General features: G+C 41.2%; 1 protein-coding gene across 4 annotated transcripts; it reads left to right on the top strand.

Moving 5' to 3' along the window:
• Positions 1 to 372: 372 nt before the first annotated feature.
• Positions 373 to 17257, top strand: U2AF1 (U2 small nuclear RNA auxiliary factor 1). 4 transcript variants are annotated; one of them, XM_064472586.1, is made up of 10 exons: positions 373 to 577; positions 3085 to 3172; positions 3385 to 3441; positions 5323 to 5353; positions 5942 to 6008; positions 10225 to 10274; positions 10865 to 10963; positions 12140 to 12273; positions 12616 to 12708; positions 15755 to 17257. In XM_064472586.1, the coding sequence occupies exons 1-10, from the start codon at positions 388 to 390 to the stop codon at positions 15891 to 15893; spliced, it is 948 nt and encodes a 315-aa protein (XP_064328656.1). In that variant the 5' UTR covers positions 373 to 387; the 3' UTR covers positions 15894 to 17257. The 4 variants fall into 4 exon arrangements, with proteins under 4 accessions (XP_064328656.1, XP_064328639.1, XP_064328645.1 ...); XM_064472569.1 differs by lacking the exons at positions 3385 to 3441; positions 5323 to 5353; positions 5942 to 6008 and adding an exon at positions 6820 to 6886 and having other exon boundaries at positions 419 to 577; XM_064472575.1 differs by lacking the exons at positions 3385 to 3441; positions 5323 to 5353 and having other exon boundaries at positions 419 to 577.
• The last annotated feature ends 454 nt before the right edge of the window (positions 17258 to 17711 follow it).

The following is a 17711-nucleotide window of genomic DNA, read 5'->3' as shown; positions in this document are numbered from 1 at the left end:
CGCTCCCGACGAGATACCAGTCCGCCCCTGCGTGCCCCCGATCCTCACGGGGCGGCCTCTATTCCGCCACAGGCCGCCCCGTCCCCGCTGGGTGGCTGGCGTCCCTCCCTAAAGCACCACCTCCCAGGCTCCCGCGGCGAAGGGCACCGCGTTACCCCCTGCCCTGTCGAGGGCAGGGCCCTAACCCTGCCGGACTCCGGCCCTGGGGGCGGATGAGGACCACCCCACCACAGCCGCCTTCTCTCAACAACGGCGGAACGGCTCCGCCACCCCCGGCCAGCGCATGCGCGACAACGCCGGCGCGCGGCACAAGCGAGACCTGCGCCACCGGCGGGGGAAGGGCAGCCCACGCCGCTCCCCCAATGAGGGGCTGGCGGCGCCGCGCGCATGCGCAGAGCCGCACCCCAGCCCCCTCCATTCCCCCCCCGCCCGCCCGCAGGACTCGGTAGAAGTGTTTCCGGCGCGGCAGCTGTGACGCGCGCGGTCGGCGCCGGGCTGTCCGGCGGGCGGGACGGGCGGGCGGGCGGTGGGAGATGGCGGAGTACCTGGCCTCCATCTTCGGAACAGAGAAGGACAAGTGAGTGGCCCATCCCCCCCTTCTCGCGCCGCTCCCGCAGATCCGGCGCACCCGGAGGAGAGAGGGGAGCTAGAGGGAGGCTGGCGGCGGGTTCCGCGGGGCGTGGGGACGCGCAGCGCTCGCCGGGGCGGCCTGTACCGATCGTGGCGGTCAGCCCTCCCTCCCCTCCCCTTCCCCCCCCCGTTTCCTCGCGGGCGGGCCCGGCCGGTTTCTTCCCCTCCCGTTTCAGGGGCCTGCGGCGCTCCCGCGGCCGGGGCGCGCGCACGGGAGTTGTCCGTATGTCCGTCCCCATCCCCCCCCCCCCCCGCCCCCGTCAGCGCCGCGCGCTGGAACGTGGCGGCGCGCGGCCGCGGAGGGAAGAGGAAGCGAGGCGGGCGCGCTCCCCCGCCCCCACCCCCCCACCCCCCCGTCCAGCCCCTCGGCCCTCCTCCCCTCCCCCCTCGCTGGAGGGCGCGTGCGCGCGCCGCCGCCGGGGAGGGAGAGAGCGCGCGCGCGCCTCCCTCCCTTCGCCGCGTGGGGCCTGCGCGTGCCCGCGCCGCCGGCCCCGCCCATGCGCTTCCTTCTCCCCTCCCGGGCCGGGCTGGGTCTGCTCTCCTCGGGGACTTCCTCCTCCCCTCTCCCCCCCGCCGCCGCCATGCGGCTGTGCCCGCGCCTCGTGGCGCGTTGCCGTGTCGTGTGTCCGTCTTCCCCCCCCCCCCCCCCCCCACCCCGGCGGCGGGCGGGAGCGGCCGTGGCCGCTGGGTGCCGAGCTTCCCGCCGCCTCCTGCCAGAAAGGGCCGCCTCTTCCCCTTTTGTTCGCGTCTCCGCGCCTCGCAGCAGCCCGAGAGCTTCCGCTCTGCTGCAAGGACAGCGACCGGTTATTTCTCCCCCCTCCCCAGGGTGCGGAGGATTTCCCCGACTGCTGCATCCTGATCCTCAGGCTTCTGCCTGCAGCCTTCCACGCGTCGGGAGCGCCTCTAGGTTCTCTGGTTGTTGGAAGCGTACTTACAAAACCCTCCTAACGAAAATTTGGTCACCGTCGGCCTGACCAAACCAACGTGTTTTTCCACTCGTAAAAATGCAAGGGGGCATCGATGCGCTACTGGACTAAATTTGATCATGTCAGCCTCTGGCCGTCAGGCTTCTGTTTTCCTTCTGCTTTGTAGTGCGATGTGCCGGTTCCAGTTCGCTCGTCTGTCAGAAAAGCAGTATCGGCAGCCTTCCTTGAGCTCTGTTACTGTAGCATCTTTTCTGATATAATAATGCATTACAGTTTAACGGTATTAGTATATGCCAATACTGCAGGCATGAAATTACTGTACTGGTCTTATTGCCCATTCAAAAGGCAAGCAGAACTCTCCAGAAAGTGTTGAAGTTGGAGGCACTATTGGAAATTTTATAGTTAGGTATTTTTTTTATTTCAGGGTAGAGTTCAGAAAAGACAGTAAGTATATCGTAATGCTAAGTATATATTTTTTCAAAAACATAACACAGAGCAAGCATGTTACAATTTTATGGTGGAATGTTTTGCTAGAGATCAGATATGCTTTGGTGCTTTCTCCTTTCCATGAGTTGATGTTGGTTACACAGGATTGTGGAAAGAATTGGTGTTAACTATGAGCATGGGAATAATCATCTTTCTTCCAGGAGAATTCTTGTATTTCACTTATGCATACATAGCCCAGAATAGTTTTCTTGCCCTTCAGAATTTTGCATTCAGTTTTCCCAGTCAAGGTAACTAAACTCCATATGGTTTCCTTTCATCGTTCCACATGAATTACACTTACGTGAGAGTTTTACTGGTGTGCCTGAACTGGCATAGTTTTGGAGGTGTCATTAGATGACAGTTAATTCAAGAAAAGCTTGTGGGTTTAAAAAAAAAAACAGAATAAATGCTTCCTTTTTTAAATTATTAACTACAATTATGGAAGTAGCTCAATTAATTTATTTTGCTTATGTGTATTCTCTCTGTAACATGATTTTTCTGTTCTCTGAATTATTGCAAATACTGTGTCGGCAGCAGTCTGAGTTACCCTTAGAGTATAACTTTACACAGGTGGTTTATTAAACATTAGGTAGATGTAAATTTATCAGCTTTAAAGCAGGTTATATTGCCTAGGCTAGGGGTTGCATGAACTAAGACACAACCATATAGCTTGTGGTGTAACTTTTCAGGATGTTTTTCACATTATTTCCCATCCTCTCAACTGCTGAAACTGGTATAAAGACAAGAATGGAGAACCAGAAGAGTAAACCAGTAGTGATCGCTTCTGTCCCTGGTGGTGTAATGAATGCATTTGGGGTTGGAGTAGCAGGTGAAATTGATTAGACGACTTGCTGTAAATCAGGGGTAGAGAAGAATGCATATGAACAGTTTTGCTGGAACGCTTTCCTATACTGTTTTGATTTTTTTCCTATGTTACTTCTCCACATCAAGATAAAGGCATTTAGGGCATATGTTTTGTAGGAATTGCGTATTAATGTCTTTCTATTCCAATACTGAACTACTTTGGTTTTTTTACTTGCAGAGTCAACTGTTCATTTTATTTCAAAATCGGAGCTTGTCGTCATGGAGACAGATGTTCTCGGTTGCACAACAAACCAACATTTAGCCAGGTTTGTTTTCCTTTTTCTTTTCTCTTTCTTGAGGAAGTATATTCTTGCTTCTTTAAAACATAGATTCTGAGATACAAGTGAATAATTACCGAGCTCCAGATTAACTAGTTCGCTTTTGGCCCCAGTTTATATGGGTTTTTGCTTTTTTGGGGGTATTCCATTTACTTCTCCCAGCATTTCTAATTATCTCCTGTCACCCTTAATGGCTGCAGGAAGCGATGCTGTTGTAAGCTTGCCTGTAGTAGAGACCAACCAGTGCTAACTTTCAGGTGAGTGTGCCTTCTCAGTGGTGTTTAGGCACTTAAACCATCCCAGATTTTTTTAATCACAAACAATGGCAGCATGTTCCACCTATCTCAGAGGTGTGAACTTAAGTCCTTTATGCATATAATAGGAGAAAACTAATAAGTAAAAGCGACTCTTCTGTCGTTATATTTACTCTCTGATCCAGGCTCGCTCTTAAGTTTTGAGAGTAACTTACGTACTTGCTTTGAATGCGAAAGAATTGTTTCTTGAAAACAGCTTGCCTGGTTGCTGAGGGTGTATACGTCAGTTGACTTGACAGATTATTTGATCTTTGGTTATGTGAATGTTGTTAGAGACATGATGTGTGACTGCATGTCTGCCAAAAAAAAAAAAAGGTGCAGTGGGTGGTAAGGTTTTTATTATCATGAGCTCTGTAGTTTTCAGAAGTTGCATTCCTGGAGAACTGTTTGCTTTCCCTTTTTCTATCACTGCTGATTGTCAAGGTGTACAGGTAAATAGATTTCTTTGGGAGTATTGCATATGATAAGTAGTGCCTATGGAAGCTGTTGCATTATCAGTAGCTTTACCTACAGAGGTAAAGTTTACGTAGCAGTGAAGTCCTGTGCAAGTTCATTTTAGCTGTCTTTGGAGCAGGATGGATTAGAATGGTGGAGTGGTGTTGGTTTGGGGAGGCACGTACTACCCACGTGCCTGGAGTTCAGAGCGACGGTGCTCTTGAAGTTGAACTTTGCAAGTGTGTGAGTGGGCAGGGTACTTCGGGGGGGGCTGTCTAGGTTACTGATTAATAGGGACCACTGTGGGTACTTCATCTACAAAAACAGTTTTCCACTTTTGGGAATTTATAGTTTTTAATGTAAATATTGTATCTCAGAATGAATATTGTCCATTTTGAAAAGCTACTCCATGTTGCTGACCTACATGGAGAGCGTGCTGGCATGTCATTGGTTATTCAGGGACCTGAATTTAGGTCATTTTCTACTAGAAAGTAGTTTGAAATTGGACAACTTCCACAGTAGTTGTCCTTAAGTTTAAAAAAGAGTCTTTTTTTAAAAAAAAAAAAACACAAAAACTTTATGTGCAACAACAGTTTCCCCTGTTAGTGCAGTCTTACAGCTTTGCTTTAGAAACTGCAGTTAGCCATGCCAGCTGAAGTGGGTCAGCAGGGCATGTCAGATTCATCCAGGGATGTCTGGAACCGCTACAGAATCGCACCTGGCAGATGTGCTGTATTGTAACATCCCAGACATACCTGGCATATGTGCGGGCTTCATGACAGAAATCTTTATTTGTATGCAGATTGATAATCAGCTGTGATAGAAAACAGAAGAACAGGTATCTTACTAATGGGAAGTTACTGGCACAATATTTTTATCTTGTGTTGCTATTGCTGGTGCAGCTACTTTAGAGAAGAGCTGTGTTAGGAAAGGTCGTGCAATCCAGGGTGATCAAATTACCACCATTCAGCAGAAACACTGTAACTACGTGTGTGTTTCTGGCTCTCTCCAGTTGTAGGCTAAAACATAATTATTTTAAACCTGGGCCACGCGGAAGCACAAAGCTGTGTTTGGTATGACCTTACCCGTTATAAAACAAGTGTGTGATTTTTAAATGTGAAGTTACAGATTTTTTTTACATGTTAAGTGGGCAGCATATGTAGGTATGACATTGCTCGTCCTGTGACTTCTTTAAGCTCTGAATTCTTACTGTGACTAATAATAATGTGTAAGCTAGAATTATTTGGGGATTGCGATTCATACTAACTAACATTGAGCTTGTATTTTAAGTAATCAAATCTCAATTTCTGAGCTGCTTACAGTGATATGGACGTTTGGAATTTTTTTGTAATATTAGTTTACTAACTTAAACATGGTTTGTTTTTTCAGACAACTTGATTTTAAGAAGAACGGTACAAATGTAAGGTTTCAAGTCTGCCTGGGCTAATTCTTCAAGTAAAAAGCAGAAGGGCTAAAAGGATATTGTCCTTGTTTGAAGGATCGGAAACATGTGAACCGATGACGCTATTATATTATTTAAACAGAAATTCCACCAAGAAATTCCTGATGCACAAAATGAGACTGAGCTCTTGCCTAAAAACCTTACTGTCTGGTGTAATGTTTTAGACTCTGTGGCATTATGTATGATTATATGCTGTGCACATAACGCTATTTTTTTCCCCTAGACTTACAATAATGAATCTGGTCTTGAAAGCTAGGCATCTTCGTGATATCACGTAGTTTGACATTTTAGGTTACTGTGGCTCACAACTCCCATATTGAGGATAGCTGTTGCGACAAACGCAGCTCTTTCTTGGTGGTTAATTGAAACTGTTTTCATAATATGATGGTCTGGATGCAATTTTGGAAGATATTCTGCAAATACCAAAGGAAGTCTTAAGAATAAAATATTACTTTTAGCTGTTTGCAAACAAGTTGTCTCTTTGCAATTGTCTATTATATGCACAGCAGCCAGTAGAATTCCCCTTTTTATTTTTTTTCCCCGCAGACCATCTTGATTCAAAACATCTATCGTAACCCCCAAAACAGTGCACAGACGGCTGACGGCTCACACTGTAAGTCCCACAGTTGGAGAAATTTTTTTAAAGAATGGTGTTAAAGAGCCCACTCCTAATTATGAGAAAATAATGTTGGCTTCTGAGCTGCTGACATAAAGCTGTTGCAAACAGGACAAGTGACGGAACTCCTCTTGCGCATAGATCAAGAACTTGTCAAATGTGTGCAATTCAGAATGCAGAATTGACTGCATAAATTGGACTTGATGCAGATTCTCTTTTGCACTGCAAAGTGAAACGTGATTGTTCAGTAACGCTGCATTCTTTTTAAAGTGTTAAACTGCAGACACTTCTCAAATTCTTGATTTAACAACAACAAAAAAAAATAGGTATATATGTCATGTACGGTAAGTTTCCCAAAACTGGGTTTTCTTTCGTCTTAACTTTTTTAGGAAAATGGAGATTTCATGTTATGCTCTAATTATTGTATTATTTCCTTTCCTGGCGTTTTGCTATTAAGAAAGCATTCAGTAAAACCAAATTCAAACAAATTATTATGCTCGTAATTTGAATGCTGTATTTGGATGCCATTTGTTACATATCTGTCTGAAATCATGCAAAACCCCTTTATAGTAATATCGGTGAGTAAATGTTTTTAAAAAAATACAATAATGGAGTATCATGAGATCTCTATTACTTTACAGTGTTAGGTTGATTCAGAAAGGTCACCAGCTAAGTGAAAGTTCTCCTTCTTGGGAGAGAATAACCACCTCTCTTTCAGCACAGACTCGGCTAAAGCGACCCTAAAGGAAACCGGTTTCTTGTTAAAATTATTTTCCATAATATAAAGTTGTTGCGTTTTGTATTTCAGACCATTGCCCTCTTGAACATTTACCGTAACCCTCAAAACTCTTCCCAGTCTGCTGACGGTTTGCGCTGTAAGTTCATACAAGTTCCTTCACTGGTTCCCTGGGCTTGATTGTCAGAGCTCAGTGTCGACTTAAGCTGGTCTACCATTTTAGTTTAACAGATCAAACTGACCACATTTCGTTAAATGTGTCCAAAACAAACACACACACCAAAAAAAAAAAATCAAGAACTTTTTTGTCCCATTCACCTTCCTCCCTACTCCCAAAACTGAGGGGAATCCAAATACCATCTATTAAATCAAAAAGGGTTGAAATTGTACTTCCCCTTTAAAGCAGTCTTCGTTGCACTGCTTTCTTCCCTCCGCCTTTCTCCCTGCCAGTAGCCTGCACCCTAGGAATGCTTTTCTGTATGTTTTGTGCTATCCATTAGGTTCCACTGTCTAAAAGAGCAGGACAGTGACACGTTGTCTTCATCCAGAACAAATTTCCTGCTCTGTAAATGTTAAGAGAATTCAAATTTGAAACTTCTCAGACTCTATGCAGAAATTTGTCCTAGGTTAATGCAGCTTCCATTTAGAGTCTACTTTGGAAGAATATACTTTGACTGACAAACGCTTCCCTTCTGGCAGCTGTCCTTTTTGGATAGGTGCATGTTTAAAATTCCTTCCATGCTTTGAAAATTCAAATTCCAAAACCAAGTTGCATATTTACCTAAGAAAATATATCTTTAAAAGTACTTTTGAGGAGGGGAAGGCATTTGGGTATGGTCATGAACTAATTTAATGACTACTCATGAGGTAGGAATGGGCATAAGAAAACACACCTACTGTGAGACTGGCAGAAGTTAAATGACCAGGATTGGTGATCTGCGATTACTGAGATATCATTGTGATTGAATCATCAATATTAGAATAAGATTTTTTTAAAAAAAGTTTTAGGACCAAAAAGGATCGGTGTTACTTTCTAACTAATATTTCTTGTTGAAGTGAATATTGATTGACTGTGTGGTAATAAAGCTTTGTTTGGCTATTCCTTTTTTTTGACTGTTGGGTTATAGACTAGTTCAGATTAGTTACCAGCATTTGATTAGACGTGCTTTGTGAAATCAGCCACTAACTTAAAAGTCAACACTGTCTCTTCTGCTTCTAAAAGGAATAACGGCCCAATTAAGTAATTTGAGTTTTTTGTCACACAATCAAGCTAGATACGTATTGAGCTACGTAAGTTTGTCTAGATGTGTAAACAGTCCTATTGGTTTGTAGGCTTTCTTGTTGCAGATGCTTAGTAGTTAATGCTGTTTAAGTAAACCAAAAAATGTACAGCTGGGTATTTCCACTCTCCCTAAATTCTCAATGCGCTGGTAACTAATTTGCACAGAGTTACAGCAGTTTGGTCTGTGGAGCTGTTTAGACTGTACAGCTGCAAGAGTCTTGAACAGATTCTCTAGCGTTCTAAGTGCTGTATCCAACTCTAATTTGTCTTGAAAAGTGGGTAGCTGTGTAACAGAGCCTACCTCTACCTTCTGTGGTAGAGCTGGAGCTCTGCTCTCAGTAGGTTTGCTAAAACTGGCTCCCTGGTTTTTTGATATTTGTCCCTACTTAAGTACTGCATGTATTTTAAAATGGATGACTTGGGTAGATATTTAATGCTTTTGTTGTTGTTGCTTAACTGTCTTCCTTTCTACTGCCGTCATAGAGGATTAACCTTAGTTTTGAACAGTGATAGTTTTCCTGAGTATTTTAATTAGTAATTGGGCTTCTCGAGGTTCAGATACCAGTAGCCCTGGATTATGAATGTTTGTAAAGCCTGTGCGTATGTATGCTTCCCATTTTAGAAGGACATTCAAGTAGTTATAAACTAACTGTTGCTTATGATCTTCTAATTTGACAATGGAATCTCCTTATAAGTTTTTAGCACTTGTCCGTGTGGTAAAAAGTAGTTATTCACAGTGTGGCTCAGAGCCCCTGTCTGATACCTTCTAAAACAACAACAAAAAAAAGTCCTTAGGTATTAGTAAGCTGTTATCAGTGGTGTTGGCAGAACCTTGGGAATATAGTTAAGTATTAAACTGTCTAGAAATACTGGTTTAATGTTTGATATTCCTTAATTTGCTATATAATCGTGGGGAAGAAGAAAGTTCTTGAAAGCAAACGTGCTTCAAATGCAGAAACATTGTTAGCTTAAACTATATAACAAATGTCCCTTAGGCTTCTTTAGGAGGGGAACTGGGTAGTAAAAAAAAAAAGCACTTACAGTTCCAGAGAGCGTGGCTGCTTAATATCACAGCCTTTGAAGAAAAATGTAAAGTTTGTCCAAATGGTAATATTAGCCAAAAAATGAGCCCAAAGCATCTCTATTTTTCATAGCAGCCTGAAGTGAATAAACTCTGCTTTGTTGGCTCAGTTTCTTGTCTTTCATGCTCTGTGATCTAAAACAGTAGTGTTTGTCATTTAAAGGCTAGGATGTTTTTTTTAGCATAAAATGCAAGGGTCACTTCAAAACTGCTCCGCTTGATCTTAATAAACCACTTAACTGCTGAAGAGCTAATACATTAGGCTTTAATGTATACAGCTTAATGTAGTTTAAAATGCTGTAGACTGGTAGAAATAAATGAAATTAATTTTTATATCCTTAATGCTTTGAAAAATCAGCCAAACTTACATTGTTTTTTATAGCAGCAGGCAAGCAGCGCTTATTTGTAAAGTCCAGCTTGGAGCATGAGAATAATCTAACCTGAATATATGGCTGGCTTGTCTTGCACTAAAAGGTGTTCTGCAGGACTACAGAAGAATTAACTGATACTCAGAATTAAACTAGAAAACTGTTCTCTATTGCAAAGTGTCATGGTGCCCTTTGAGGTCACTGAGAAAAGTGTGTCATTTCAATACCTACTTTGAGCAAATTTTAAAAAGAATTTCTGGGCTGTGTTACATTGTGAACTCTCAAATTCTAGTGTATATGCGGGAGAGGTGGACATGTTAAAATGAAATTCTGCCTTTAGGAAGAGGAACACTAAATTGTAATCATGCTTTAAAAATATGCAAATGTAACAAAGCACTTGCCTTCTGTTTAGGTAAAATTGTTGATAGACAGAGGGTGGGACTGTACATTAAATTTAAGTTACATTTCAGAGTAATTCCTTTCCCCTTCCTTTAAATTTGTGGCATACAAGTTTGGCTCTGATTAAAACTGGTTTTGATTTGATCATGTCAATGTAATGTTTTGACATACTTTGGGGACTCAAAGCTCTTCACACCTACTTATTTTTAATACTCCTATTAGTTAGCTCCATGCTATATGGTGTCTTTTATGCTCCAGACGGCCTCTCTAGATTGTTCTGTAGTATGATCAAAATCTCTTCTTCCTTATTTACAGGCTCTAATCGATATGACTCTTCATTTTTACAGGTGCTGTGAGCGATGTTGAGATGCAAGAACATTATGATGAATTCTTTGAGGTATGCGAAAGATGTAAAAATGATTTCAAGTGTTGGTGGATTTGTCAGCATGAACGAGCTAGATGGATTCAGTCTTTAGCACAATTAGATGGATTCAGAGAAAAGCACTTGTTTCCTCAGGTGTTCATATAAAACAACTTCTGGTGCTAAACATTTGCTGGTATAACCTTTGGTTAGTTTGGATTTAACTTTACTCTTTGGAGTAGACTTTGTTTAAAAATCAGCAACTTGAGTGATGGAGCATTTTGATTCCATAATTTCCTTTTTCCTGTAAATTCAAAATACACTTAATTATTTGTATAGAAGCAAATTAAGTAAAAACAAAAATTAAGCATCAGGGCTTTTATGTAGTGATTTCAGTGCATCTTAGGTATTCTGTAAATACTGTATGCATAATGTTTTTCGTAGCTTTTTATTGTATCCGGTCAGTGCTGTACTTACAGATGGACACAGTACAGGTCAAGCAAGTACTAATTTTAAAATCAGAAATGTAGAAAAATGAGTTTTTGTTTCGCCTTTTTTTAAGGAAAGCCGCCTCTTGTACTTACTAACAGCTAAATGCAATGCTTCTGTACTTGCTTTGTGCTTAGGAGGTCTTCACAGAAATGGAAGAAAAATATGGTGAAGTTGAGGAGATGAACGTTTGTGATAACCTTGGAGATCATCTAGTTGGAAATGTATATGTAAAGGTAGGATAAAGAGACACGTTTATATAACCGATAGGGGTGATATTTAATGATTTATAAATTTAAAAGCTACTGTATGCTTGTAGATTTTCTGAGAGTAGCTCTTCAGGATATAAGCTCCTCTCCAACTTCACAATGTAAAGTAGAAAGAGTGAAAATGTGAATGGAATCTCAAAGAAATTTTAAGAAGCTTTCTTGATAGTGAAAATCTGTGTCATTTACATGAAGATTAACACTTTCTTTTTTTTACATTGTTATGAACACAGTCACCACTGCTGGACTGTTTAGTTTGCCAGGATTAATTTGGGGTCTGTCTTCCCATCACACTGCCTTTTAAGCACTTCATTATGAGCAGAGGTTTATTCGCAACAGGTGTGTTTATTTTCTAACTTCCCAGTTAAACAAAATATCTTGTAACCAAGTTACATTTGGCAGTAGCTGGGTGGTTTAAGGTGCAAACTGGAGCATTTAGGTTTAGCTCTTAAGTCATTGGTCTCTCTTGAATAATGAGTATAAGGTTGTCACCTGTAGAAATTTTATTGTGTGTACACAGTGTTGGGGAGGTGTGGGAGAGTTTGAATAGTTTTACTGTACATTCCCTTAACTGGAAAGTATTTTCCCATCTAAAATTCTCAGCTGTGTAGGTCATAATCAGAAATAAAAGGTGTTTTTAAAAATTTGCAAGTGGTTAGCTGTGAAAAGAAATTTCAAATTTAAGTTTTACATTCATCATAAAACAGGATCAGTTTTGTGTAAATTCTAATATAAATGAATGAGACCTTCAGTTCTCATGCAGATTTCTCTTAAATGTTGGAAGAAAATCCACTGCATTTGGACCATTAGTGTTCCAGAAAGTATTCTTAAGCATTTTCTTTGTTTAAAGTTGTACTGAGAAAGTACAGTATCTTCTAGCATATCTTTTAATACAAGCCACAGAACTTGAAGGACCAAATAGAACACAATTGAGAGAGAATATCGATGTTTTGATTAGCTCTGTCCTGATTAGTGAAAAGCTAGCACCTTTACCTGTGATTTGATGGACTGTCCCAGGAACTCTGAAGTAGCTTCTGGTCTGATTACTAGTCCTAGGCCTCAGATATTGCAGAACTGATTTGCTAGAAATCTTTGATCTACTTCTGTTGCTTGTCTAACATGAGAAAACATTGATTTTGCTTTTAGTTTCGCCGTGAAGAAGATGCGGAAAAGGCTGTGATTGACCTGAACAATCGCTGGTTTAATGGACAGCCCATTCATGCTGAGCTTTCACCTGTGACTGACTTCAGAGAGGCCTGTTGCCGTCAATATGAAATGGGGTAAAAAGTGACTTCCTATTTGCCTATGACAGTATCTTTGAAATGCTTGTGCAGACAGGGTGGTTGCTTGGGTGTAGGTTTTATGCGTTACTCAGTGTAGGAAGAAAACTAATTCAGGTAATGTTAATATGGAGGACCTGCAATCAGCCTCTTGACTCTTGCCAGCTTTTTAGGATTTTGATCTAGGAGTGAGTCAGTGTTGGTAAATGATGCTTGCAATTTACTGTTTTTTATGTTAAGAGGTGATAAACGCTCAGATGGCTGGGGTCCAGTAAGGCTTAGGGCAAACAGATACAGTGTAGAGCTGGGAGTTTCAACTGTGTCTCTTGAATTCTGTTTCAGAGAGTGTACACGAGGAGGTTTCTGCAACTTTATGCATTTGAAGCCCATTTCTCGAGAGTTAAGACGTGAGTTGTATGGGCGTCGTCGTAAAAAGTAAGTTTGCTTTCAAACATGATTAAAACGGGTAAATTAAGGATCAGTTGCTGAAAATTCTGAAGCAAAACCTTTAAGCTTAAGTCCTCTCTCACTTTTTCTAGTGAAGTTCTGATACATGTCAATGAAAGGGCATTAAGTAAAGCCAGCAAGTGGCCCGTTTAGAACAAAGAAATAGGTCTTTAAAAGAAAAGTTACCGTGCTCCTTGCTGTGTGGTGCTTTGGATGCTGAAGGCTGATGTGGCTTTAACAAGAGTCAGAGATCAAGGAGAAGAGTATTCATTGAGTTACTGAGTACATAGGACCTACCTGTGGTTCAGATCTCCAAACTGCAAACTGTAACAGGCAGACATTATTTGGGAGAAGTATTGCTTTATGCCTCTTCTATATTTTATTGTCTTCTATGTGTATCTGTTCGCGGCCTTTGTTAGAAGCAGGCTACTTGGCTAATGGGCATTTTGGCAGGATCAGATTGGCCACTTTCAGCATGATACACAATCAAGACTATCTATAGATTATATTCAGTACCCAGCCTTCCTTGTTTTTAACAGTTAATGCCTACCTTCCCTGGCCTGTATTCGTTCCTTAGTGTTAGTAACAGGCAATTACTGTATTGAGCTCACCTTTTACTAACACTAGCCTAACAATGTGACCCTTCTTAACAGGAATTCTTAGTAGGGCAGAGGAATAGTAACTTTGCTTAATGACAAAAAAACATTGTGATAAGTACAGTTTATTATATATTACATTATTAAGGTACCTTGTAGAAAGGCTTATACCACTGCTGTTACTATGATATCTGTCCTGTGGATGGTTCACTTTGAGCTGGATTCAGCCTGCTTGCTTTTAGGACCTTGCTATTTAGGATAGGCATACAAAATTCTTGAGCTTCCTTCTATATTATACAGCAAATCCATGTAGGTTCTTTCAATCACAGAAGGGGCCTGGGATTGTGAACATGTTTTTCCTATAAATGTCTCTAATTGGCAGTGGCTTAGTTTTGGGAGGATGAATTTAACTTTGGAAAATGTAGATTGTGTTGCTTAGGCACATATATTTGTGCCTAAATGCTTTCCTAAAATATCCCAATTAACATTAAGTTAAAGGTAAGCATTTGAGATGTTTGAATAATTTATGAAAAAAGTAAAGTACGCACTTGTATTAGCCTTTTGGTCCCTTCTGTGAGTCTGAATCTGAATCTCTTAGGGTGGTGGTTTAACCCCAGCCGGCAACCAAGCCCCACACAGCTGCTCGCTCACTCCCCCCCCACAGTGGGATGGGGAAGAGAATCAGAAGAGTAAAAGTGAGAACTCCTGGGCTGAGATAAGGACATTTGAACAAAAGCTGTGCAAGCAAAGCAAAACACAAAATTCATTCACTACTGCCCATGGGCAGGCAGGTGTTCAGCCACCTCCAGGAGAGCAGGGCTCCATCACGCATAATGGTGACTTGGGAAGACAAACGCCATCACTCTGAACATCCCCCCCTTCCTTCTTCCCCCAGCTTTATATGCTGAGCATGATGCCATATGGTGTGGGATATCCCTTTGGTCAGTTGGGGTCAGCTGTACTAGCTGTGTCCCCTCCGAACTCCTTGTGCACCCCCAGCCTGCTCGCGGGTGGGTGGGGTAAGGAGCAGAAAAGGCCTTGACTCTGTGTAAGCGCTGCTCAGCAATAACTAAAACATCCCCGCATTATCGACACTGGTTTCAGCACAAATCAAAAACACAGCCCCATACTAGCTATTGTGAAGAAATGAGCTGTACCCCAGCCAAAATCTGCACACCTGGACCTAGTAAGGCTAATTAAAAGGTATCACTTTTTATTGCAAGAAGGATCAGACCTGTGCGTTTGGCTTCGGAATATGATTCTTTTACCCATAGCTCAATTTCAGTCTGTGATAAAACAAAATAGCTGAATCCTCCATCCAGTTTTGTCTTTATTGGCCCTATTTAAATTCTTTATGCAGCTAAAGCTGTCACAAGTTAGCAGTAAGGCTCAATATAAAAAAAAAAAAAAATCAGTTCTTTTGTCAGTGAGGTTTCACAGGTAGATTGTATAAGCCAGACTCACCTGAAAGTTGTTCTATATAGAATGAAATGCATCTAAGTTTCTTGAGTAGAAAAAAGGAGGATAAAGCAGAACTTTTGAATACTAGGTTAATTTAGTAATTCTGGACAGCTTGGTGGTATGCAAGAGTTATGTATGTGTGTCTGTTGTAGTAAAATTTGTCACCACACACTCCCATCCCACAACATCTCACCATGGAACAATATTCTGCACACTTAAGACTTGTAGCATTCATTTCCCTGAGCTTTTTAGTTCTGCAGTAATTTCTACACCTATTTAAAAATGTACTGTTTACCTATTTTATAAAACTGACTTTAGTAAAATGCTTAAACCACTCTTTTCCTTGACAAGTGCCACATGAGCTATAAATCCATAGAAGCTGTGTTAGCAGTACGTTCTGAGTCATTTTAGCTTTCTTCATGACTTTAAGTCATTGACCTCAGAGGCAGGGAAGATTATTTGCAAATGCTGATACCTTCTGCATTTGGGGGGGGGGGCGGGGAGAGGAGGAAAAAGCAACAGAAAGGGAGAACTGAGTTGTAATTGCTAATTAATACAGTTGATTTAGCAGGAATGGACTTACAAACAGCTGTAGGCTTTTGCTGTGTGTTGTTAAGAGCTATTCATAACTGCAAAAGCAGGTGTCCCCTTCTCTTGCTTCTGTAATTAACAGCTGTGTAACAGCACGTTTGGCTCCCCTCCGTGCCTTTCCTTAAGTTTTGCACACCCATTATAACGGATGACTGGCGGTGAACAGTTGAGTCTTTTAACAGTATGTGTTGACTCCTCAGTATTAAGTTTGTGCGGTCTGTAAATGCATGGTTTTGCAGCCTGAGTGCCAATTTACCAATCCTTCTAATGCTACGTTGTCTTTCTTCTCCCTCATTACTTATATCCTTAAGTGTTCTGCTGTGTGGTACTGCAAGTAAATTGTTGAATGTGATGAAGTCAATAAAATGTTCAAACTTTCTTTGAAGGCATAGATCCAGGTCGAGGTCCCGTGAACGTCGGTCTAGGTCCAGAGATCGTGGTCGTGGAGGTGGTGGTGGAGGAGGAGGAGGACGTGAACGTGACAGGAGGCGGTCAAGAGATCGTGAAAGATCTGGTCGATTCTGAGCCATGCCATTTTTACTGTATGTCTGCTAGAAAGTGTTGTAGTTTGACCAAACAAGTTCATAATGAGATTTTTTTTAAAGATGGGCTTCTGAATAAAAAATTTGTAGTGATACAGTATTCTTTGTGTAACTTGTTTCTTGTGGGGGGAGTCTTTTTAACTGTCATTCCTCTATCTTGACAAATACCTGGATTAACTATGCCTGAGGGAAAGGTGGTAAATGTATTGGAGGAGCGCCAGTTTTGTTTTTTTTTTAATTCAGGTATAATTTGAACTGTTGATGAAAATGTGTGTGTATATAATATAAAATATTATATACATAGGAAAAATAATATACTGCTTAAGAAACAGTTACTCACATAAGTTTCCCTTTTCTGCTATGCTGTCTGCTTATTTAGGTTAGATTAGGCACATTTAAAAGGAAGGCTGTGCAAAATGCTTTTATTTACCAAGTAGAAACGCTTAGTTACAAAAATGTATGTTTGTTTGTGCTCTGTCTATCAATGTGACTGTGGCATTTACAATAAATCCAATTTCTTGGTGTAAAATCTAAAGCCTATTTTCTAAGCACTCTGGAGTAGTTGAGTTGCTACTCCTGGCTGTGCCAGAGTTCATAGTTCAATTTTTTTGATTCTTGACTAAATTCCTTGTTGGCTGGAAAAAAAGTTGCCTAGTGCAGTGTGGAAAAAAATATTTTTATTGCAATGATTCATTAAAGGCAGGTGAGTTTTTAAAAAACAAAACTCATGCTCCATGCAACATGATACATAGAATCCATTGAAGGAAATGCAAGTCCTAAATACAAAGACCAAATTTCATAATGGACTGATCTCTCTTCACTCTGTGTTCTCTTAGCTGTCATTTAACGAAGCATTTCATTAGCATTCACGGTCATAGGAAACTAATTGGATGCTAGTGGAAAATAACTTTTTTCCACCTTTACTCACTTTCTGATAGTCTGAAGTGTGATAAAAGCTAATGGGCAGATGTCCTGTTTGTGAAGAAACTGCCGTCTTTCTCTGTCTGAGGTTTAATTGAATGGCACTATAGCTGTATATCATAGGCTGTGTATCTCTTAAGGAGTTTAAGCTCTAATTGTTGCTGGAACATCTTGAGAGACAAGTTGTACAATGGCTGGCTTGCAGTTTAATTTCATTCATGTCTTTTTATTCAGCGTGTAACCCAGTAAGAAATTTTGGTCAGTGGTCATATTTCTGCAAGATACAACTTGATGTACATGAGGCTACCTAATATAATATAGCTTTCCAATGGGCGAGAGAACTTACTAGTGCTTTCTTAGTTCTGAGTCAGATAACTTGCTTAATAATCAATTTGCTCCATGATTGTTATTTAAAAAAAAAAAGGGGGGGAAGAAGTAGAAAGGATACAGAAGCATTATGTAGCCAGATTAACAAACTGGCTCCTCTCTGCCTCCAAAACAAGTATAGATCCATTTTGCTTACTGGAACTTGGAGTTGGCAAACAAAATAATATTGAAAAATGAGCTTTTCTAAATGAATCTGCTTTGCCTCTTACAGCTAAATTCTTGCACCAATACAACTTGAATTTATTTTGTCCACACAAGATGGTTTGGCCAACCAGACTGTGGAACTTACTTTTGTCGGTAACCTTTTTAAAGAAATGTATCTCTCTATGTGAAGATGGCTTCACGACTTATGTTTTGTTGCAAGTACAGAAATGAAATTATGCTTTCTTTTCACTGGAAGAAATTGAGCAGTGCCTCGCAATAAATGGCTGAACTGAAACCTGTGGTATTTCTGTTAGGCATTAGGAATTTAACATTGATAGTTCAGTTCTTG

Source organism: Phalacrocorax carbo, chromosome 1, assembly GCF_963921805.1.
Source record: "Phalacrocorax carbo chromosome 1, bPhaCar2.1, whole genome shotgun sequence".
Taxonomy (NCBI): Eukaryota; Metazoa; Chordata; class Aves; order Suliformes; family Phalacrocoracidae; genus Phalacrocorax; species Phalacrocorax carbo.
This window is presented reverse-complemented; position numbering and strand designations above follow the sequence as displayed.

Coding starts and splice junctions, on each gene's coding strand:
- U2AF1 (XM_064472586.1), top strand. CDS start 388: ATGCGCAGAGCCGCACCCCAGCCCCCTCCATTCCCCCCCCGCCCGCCC. Junction 10,275..10,864: donor ATTATGATGAATTCTTTGAG/GTATGCGAAAGA, acceptor CTTTGTGCTTAG/GAGGTCTTCACAGAAATGGA. Junction 12,274..12,615: donor TGCCGTCAATATGAAATGGG/GTAAAAAGTGAC, acceptor ATTCTGTTTCAG/AGAGTGTACACGAGGAGGTT.